Genomic DNA, 7,902 nt, shown 5'->3' on the forward strand with positions numbered 1-7,902 from the left:
TCCTGAATATTGTTCGTTCCTTAATGCCTTTTAAATTTGTTCTACAGTGTTTCAGAGTTTGGGTTAGAGTTCCAAGACGGAAACGCCTTAAACTTCCCAGTTCCCTGACGTGTAAAATTAGGTTAAGGTTGTGTCTTTTGGGAGCAAAACTTCCGCCTTGAAGCCTGATCTTGGCGAGGGTAGGGTGGCAGTCGCTGGGGAAGCAGCTCCAGAGGTCCCCGAATCCGAGTAGACCGGACGACTGAAGCTCATCCCGACTCCAGCACTCAGGGTCCCGCATGGTGGCTGGTGGCCGGAAGAGGCCCGCACCTGCGTCTCTACCCTGCGGACAAAGGGTGCTAGATCTGGACTCTGCTGCAGCGGGCTGTTCCCGTCGGCTCACTACGTGGGCGCAGTCTGCACCACTGGGAGGCGGGGCAGGGACACTCCGGGCAACACCTCCGTGTCGGCCAATGGGCAATGGCTTTGCCTCGGGACCCGCGCTAGTTGGCCGCGTCGGCCCCGCCCCGCCCTGGATATAAACGCGAATCTCCGAAAGGCTCCTGGAGATCTCATACTGAGCAAAGTCCTCCTCTCTCAGGCCTCAGCATGCAAAAGAACACATCCCCGAACGGCTTCCTGCCCAGCTTCCAGCACTTTGCCACGCAGGCCATCCACGTGGGACAGGAGCCCGAGCAGTGGAATTCACGCGCCGTGGTGCTGCCCATCTCGCTGGCCACCACTTTCAAGCAGGACTCGCCGGGCCAGTCCTCTGTGAGTGGCAGGGCGGGTCGAACGGGCTGGGCGGGCTGGGCGGACTGCGGGAACACTCGGGACTCGTGGGTGGTCTCTGCGATTTTAAATTAAAAATCAGAGGCCTGGCGGTGGTGGCGCACGCCTTTAATCCCAGCACTTGGGAGGCAGAGGCAGGCGGATCCCTGTGAGTTCGAGACCAGCCTGGTCTACAAGAGCTAGTTCCAGGACCGGCTCCAAAACCACAGAGAAACCCTGTCTCGAAAAACCAAAAAAAAAAAAAAAAAATCAGAGTTGTAATTTGGTAAATTCTGTAGCAATAAAGCTGCCTGTAGCTAGTCCTCCTTTGAAAATTGAAGGCCCTGCTCTGGTGAGGAGGCTCAGCAGGTGTGCTGACTAGTTTTTTTTGTTTGTTTTGGTTTGGTTTGGTTTTTCGAGACAGGGTTTCTCGGTGTCTTTGGAGCCTGTCCTGGAACTAGCTCTGTAGACCAGGATGGTCTCGAACTCACAGAGATCCGCCTGCCTCTGCCTCCCGAGTGCTGGGATTAAAGTTGTGCGCCACCATCGCCCAGCGACGTGCTGACTAGTTTTATATTAATTTGACACAAGCTATAGTCATCTAAGAGGAGGGGGACATCAACTGAGAAAGTACTTCCAGAAGATAAGGCTGTAAACAGGCAGACCAGTAGGGCATTTTCTTAATTAGTGATTGACAAGGGAGGGCTCAGCACATTGTGAGTAGGGGACCCCTCTCTACTCCCAAACTGGTGATCCTGAGTTCTATTGGAAAGCCCAGTGAGCAAGCCAGTAAGCAGCAAGTCTCCAACAGCTCTTGCCTCCAGGTTCCTGCCCTAAAGGCTTTCCATGATGAACCCTTTCTTCCCCAAATTGCTTTTGGTCATGGTGTTTTATCAGAGCAGCTAAAGGTGCTTGTCACCAAACATGACCACCTTAGTTCAATTCCATAATCCATATGGTGGAAGGAGAGAACCAGCTCCTGTAGTTGTTCTCTGAGCTACACCCACACACTCACACTTAAACACACTCGCACTCACATGCACATACTAATGAAAGTCCTAGAGAGTTAAGATCAGTTCCAATAAGTGTTCAGTTAATAGCTCTTGAATACTTACACACCAAATGCATACCTAGAATCTGTGTGTTATATGTAGTTTCATCCAGTGTTAACAAGAAGGAATCCAGCCCGAGCTAAGGTCTCAGTGTTTAAATTGAGATAACTGAGATATAGGATTACCAGCACTATGGTAACGTAGGGTTACCAAGGCTCCTGAGCAGTGAAGCTAGGCTTTAATTTATCTCTTCTGCACATGGCTGCATGGGACTGCGTTATAGCTGTGCTAAGCAATAGTTCAAACCATTTCATCATCCAGGAGAGGGGTTCTCAACACATGAGGCACAGTGAGCCTTTCACAGGGATTGCATATCAGGTACTTACATTGAAGTTCATAACATTAGCAATATTGCAGTTATGAAATAGCAACAAAAATAATTTAACGGTTGTGGGGGTCACTCATCTAGGCTGTTATTATGAGTACAGGGGGGTTGATTCTTGCATCAGCTCTTCTGCTAGGTTACCTGGAGGAAGCGATTTAAGCCACCCTAACCTTGAGCTGACCCTGTAAATGGGGATAATGACAGAACACAGCACAGGAGCTGCTGCAGTTATAAACTTTGTGGTACACACTCATTACTCAGAAGTGCTTTGGTGTTTGCAGTCCTCATGTCTTGCTATTTCCATTTGACTACCACAGCCAGGTCAGAGAGGGTAGGTGCTAAACCCTTTTTATAGAAAAGGAAACTGACCCAGACTCAAACACAAGCCACCAGTAAAGCCTGTAAGATGCAAATCTCATGGCATCTTCCTTCTTGGTGTATTAAAAGTCACCCAAGGTTCAGAGGACAACAGTTAATAAAGCAATTGCTGCATGTTCCTAGGTCTTGACTGCTCTAGAAACTACCTCTGTGTGTTGTAAGTCAGGTAAAGTTCTTACAAACGGCCCTTGTTCTGTGAGTCAGAGTTCCAAGGGCATCACTGTAGCAGGCAAGGATACTCCTAACTGGTGATTTGCATTCAAAACGCATGCACCACTCTCTCCAAACAAGTGGTGGGGTCTCTTCTGTAGGCCTGCTGGCTGTCTATATGGAACAGTGTGTAAAAATTGAGTATTTGGGTATGGTATTGATGTTTAAATGGTTCGGAGAGCAAGCAGGGAAGGTTAAATCCAGTCTGTGCTCAGAATCTCCAAAAGATAATAGCATTGCAACCTTGAGAATTATCAGAAATCTTTAGTTCTGTTTAAAAAGCCATGAAATACACAAGGTAATCTGCTGATGAAATAAGCTCTCCTACCCCAGGGTAGACATCTGCCTGCTCATGAATATTTATGGAAGCCTGGGGCTGTTCTAGGAGCCAAGAATTTTAGAGGAGGTTTGGTGAGTTTTTTATGAAGCAGGGACAGTGGTAGGTGTTGAAGACAGCTGGAGCCCTGTGAACTCTGTGTGCCCAGTTTATCTATACAGTAGAAAACTTTTAAAATTATTATTACTAATACTAGAAGTTTCTGGGTCCAAAACAAGGTTGTAAGTAGTGACGTGCTGTATGAGCCAAGGGGAGAAAAGTGTAGGATGTTTTTGCTTGTTCGGGACAGCCTGACTCTAAGTAGCCCAGGCTGGCCTTGAACTCACGGATCTTGACTTTGCCTCTGCTGGGATTGCAGGCGTGTGTGATCACACTGGCTCATAGGATATCCTCTTAAGTCAAGTCACATTCCCCGGGTCTTACAACATTTGGCTTTGCTTTTCTTCAAGTAGGTCATCAGGCTAAATAAAGGGATTAGGCGAAGCTTAAGTATAAAGGAAGCCTGACACAAGGTTTTATGAAGCAACTCATGGAGGATGTTCACTGAGAATTGCTTCCTCCTTTTGTTTTGGGTCATTTTTATGGGGTTAAGATCTGGACCCTGAGCACCTGAATGACTCGTCTAACCCTCTTGCGTGCTAAATGAAGCTGCATCACTTACATCTTGGGAAGAGAAGCACAGGTTAGAGTCATGCAGTTCCCGTTTCCTAATATGTCCCTCCTTATAAGGGAAGGGTGAGGCTGACATAATTGCAATGTCATGCCAACGTTAAGGGCTGATATTGTGTGGTTAGCACACATCAAGGGATAGACAGGGAATTTATGCCTTACTCCATTTCATCCTCACAGTTTTGCAACTAGACGTTGCCTGTTAGAATATCAAGGCATTTACCTACTAGTACTAAGCTAAGAAGTGACAGGCACATCCTTCTAACCAGTGCAGGTACGTCATTCTTGCTCGTTTTTATTTTATGTGTGTAGGTGTTTTGTCCGCTTGCATGTCTGTGTACCACACTGCCTGTGGAGGCCAGAAGAGGGCATCAGATCCCTTGGAACTGGAGTTCCAGATCCAGTGAGCAGTGAGCAGATCTATAGTCACAACACTGCCACACTTATGTCTTATGTCAAAATACGCCATGGCTAGGTCATAGCAAGTCACTATGATGGGATTGACCTGCGGTTGTGACCATGTTTTTATCAGGCTCTGATACTAACCAAGAGCTCTAAGATGATGAATAAATCCTCCTCCTCTTCTTATTTTCAGGGTTTCGTATATGGCCGATCTGGAAATCCCACAAGGAACTCCTTGGAAAAAGCAGTGGCTGCTCTGGACGGGGCTAAACACTGTAAGAGACTCGCTTCTACGGTGTAGGGAACAAAGAAGCACAGAAAGTAGGAAACAGAGATAGTCTCATCCCAAACTCCCGTTTTCCTCAAACAGCTCATCCTTTGGCTTTGTTTTCCAGCTTTATATACACATGTGTTCTCACCAGTGAGCTGTAAATAGTGACAGAGCAGCAAGGCAGAGCTTATTACTCCCTTCACCTCAGGCCATCACTATGGCTCGGCCACCAAATCGAAACCCTTGATAATACGCTCTCAGGGGAAAGGAAGTCACTCCCAGGACCTTTTCCTGGGAGTGAGTTCTGGTTAAGCCATCTTTGTATTTTCAGTATAAATGATGCTGAATGATCAGAATAGTGAAGAGAGAAAGTTTCATTGTGTGTGTGTGTGTGTGTGTGTGTGTGTGTGTGTGAAAACAGAAATGGGTAGAGAACCTCTCATGAGCAGCAGTGGCTCAGTCAGCCTGGGGAGCCATGGTGCATGCAGGTGGCACTAGTTTGTTGCTAAGATTTGGGGTTTTTTTGTTTTGTTTTATTTTAGCCTATTTTAATTTGTTTTGTTACGGTAGGTTTGGCCTTTGCTTCGGGCCTAGCTGCCACCACGACGATTACCCATCTGTTAAAAGCCGGAGATGAAGTCATTTGCATTGATGAAGTATATGGAGGTAGGTGCCCTCTCGTGCCCAGTGTGTGCCAGCTGGTACAGATATAGCAATGAGCCTTGAACTTCGTGGGCGCCGTTGCCAGTTTTGGGGACTGTGTTCTTTTTAAGGTGTGGCAGGCACCTCCATGGGTTTCAGATTCCATGTTCCAGAAGTGCCTATGAGAGCTTATTTGATAAGAATTATGTTTAGGAGTTGGAACAAGGGGACTGGGTGGTAGTGTACACCTTCAATCTCAGCACTTGGGAGGCAGAGGCAGGCAGATCTCTGTGAGTTCGAGGCCAGCCTGGTCTACAGAGTGAGTTCCAGGACAGGCTCCAAAGCTACACAGAGAAACCCTTTTTGAAAAACCAAAAATAAAAAAAGGGTTGAAACAAGGATATAGGACTTGATCAGCTTCAGACACACCACAGTCTTGGTTCTGAACACACAACATATACGCTCTGGACCAGGCATGTTGTAATGCCACATACTACCAATGAGCATCACAGAACAATTCCTGAGAGCCAGTCCTCTCCTTTCCCCATGTGGGTTGCTGTGCTCGGTGGCCAGAGTCTTTAACCTCTGTGTCTCTCTAGCGATGTCTTTAGACTTGAGTGCTATAAAGAAACTGCTAACAGTTGTTCGTGCCCATGATCCTAGCACTCAGGAGGCTAAGGCAGAATTGCCATGAGTTGGCCAGGTTGGGCTGTATAGCTAGCAGTTTCATGTCAACTGGGCTACAGGGAGACTCTGTCTTTTTTCATACATTTAAAAAAAAATTATAATTACATCATTTTCCTTTTCCTCCCTTCATGCACACATACAACCCTTCGCCTGTACTCTCTCAAATTCATGGTCTCTTTTTCTTTGCTTTTTTTTTTGTTTTTTCAAGACAGGGTTTCTCTGTAGCTTTGGAGCCTGTCCTGGAACTAGCTCTTGTAGACCAGGCTGACCTCGAACTCACAGAGATCCGCCTGCCTCTGCCTCCCAAGTGCTGGGATTAAAGGCATGTGCCACCATCGCCCGGCTTCTTTGCTTATTGTTACATATACATGCATGTATATATGTATGTGTATATGTGTATATTCCTAAATATGTAAATACAAATTGCTCAGTCCAGATAATGTTAAGTATATGTTTATGGTTCCAGGTACTGGCTAACCAGCTGGGGGCTCTTCTCTGGGGGAGACCATTTCTCCCATCCTCAGAATTCTCCAGTTGTCCGTAGTTCTTTGCCTAAGGCTGAGGCCTCGTTGGTTTTCCCCTTCCCGTGTTAACGTATCCATTGGTTTCACTGTTCAGGCATTGGTTAGGGAACCACGTTGATGAGACCCCATGAGTTTATGCTCTCAACATTTCTAGGGATCTCACAGCAAGCTTCCTGCTCCCCCGAGTCTTACCATCCCCACCCTTCTGTAGTGAGCCCTGAGCCCTGAGGGCAGGAATTGTGTTGTGGATGTATCAGTTGGGACCGCTGGCACCAAGTCCCTGTCCTGAACATAAACATACATGCTTGTTCATGCAGAGATCTCTGCAGAAGATGCTCTGTCAGGAAGCCACTCCTTGTTGTTGGAAGAGTAGAGAAAGGGAAGGTTGGGAAATGGTTCTGCTTCTTGCCACTTGTGGGTATCAAGTATGTTTTATTTGACTCTGGGGTGTGTCCAAGAACCATGCTACTTAGTTATACTGAGCTTGCTTTCAGCTGCATTTTTTTTAGAGGGTTCTTTTCGTTTTGGGAGTGGGTCTGCAGAGAGAGGACACTTCCTGACATCATGTTCTCTGCTGGCTATCTTTAATATCCCACTGTGTTCTGCCTCAGGCACCAACAGGTACTTCAGGAGGGTGGCACCTGAATTTGGACTGAAGGTTTCTTTTGTGGATTGTACCCAAATCAAATTGCTAGAGTCAGCAATTACACCACAAACCAAGGTAACCAGCTGACTTTTGATTCTGTCTGTTTTCCCAATGATGTTTTAGTTATATCCTTTCTGTTCACCAGAGGATGTAATTTAACCAAATGACATTTTATTGAAGCTGTTGGAAACACTGAGACTGACATGGGTTAGAGTCTCTGTGGGTTGAAGGCATAATTATCTAGAGTGCACACACAAATTTTGAGGTGGAATTCCAACTGGTTCTTGAGGTAGGTGGGAAGAAAAGGGTATTAGACAGAAAATGGTAAATACATTAAAAACCTCATTACAGGGCTGTAAAAGGAAGGAGAGATTTCCCTTTAAAACTTGGAGTGGGCCGGGTTGGAAAGATGGTTCAGTGGTCAAGAGCTCTTGGAGGGGAGGGACTTGAATTTGGTTCCCAGCACCTACACTGGGTTGGTCCATAACTGCCTGTAACTTCAGCTCCAGGATATCTCCAGGATGCCTTTGTTCTCCCTTGGCACCTGTGTTTTCATGGATAGAAGCAGATAGAGACACACAGGGATAGATGACCACCAGGAGACAGATTGGGGGGGGGGGCGCCAGGGGAGCCTCTTTGAAGTCAGTCCCCACAGCAATCCCAAGAACAAAGGAAATACCAGACTTTTATAAGTGTGGTGGGGTTTTCAGGAAGTTTCACACCAGCTGATTTAGTTCAACATTGTATACACAACAGAGAGCTTGAATGATCCAGACACCTTAAACTAGGGACTGCAGTTAGTCACGGCACAGCCTGCTTCTTAACTCCGTCCCAGAGAGAGTTGTTGAGAGGTGTGGACTTTTGTTTTGTTTTGTTTTTCGAGACAGGGTTTCTCTGTGGCTTTGGAGCCTGTCCTGGAACTAGCTCTTGTAGACCAGGCTGGCCTCGA

The 7,902-nt window shown here is 46.7% G+C and overlaps 1 protein-coding gene across 1 annotated transcript in view; it reads left to right on the forward strand.

Moving 5' to 3' along the window:
* Positions 1-498: 498 nt before the first annotated feature.
* Cth (cystathionine gamma-lyase) overlaps positions 499-7,902 on the forward strand; it is a 24,597-nt gene continuing 17,193 nt past the window's right edge. Inside the window, exons 1-4 of the mRNA XM_005357454.1 lie at positions 499-753; positions 4,377-4,458; positions 5,025-5,120; positions 6,919-7,028. Of these exons, the coding sequence (XP_005357511.1) occupies positions 589-753; positions 4,377-4,458; positions 5,025-5,120; positions 6,919-7,028 (453 nt within the window). The 5' untranslated portion in view covers positions 499-588. The remainder of the gene's footprint in view (positions 754-4,376; positions 4,459-5,024; positions 5,121-6,918; positions 7,029-7,902) is intronic.

Source organism: Microtus ochrogaster, chromosome 21 (genome assembly GCF_000317375.1).
Source record: "Microtus ochrogaster isolate Prairie Vole_2 chromosome 21, MicOch1.0, whole genome shotgun sequence".
NCBI lineage: Eukaryota > Metazoa > Chordata > Mammalia > Rodentia > Cricetidae > Microtus > Microtus ochrogaster.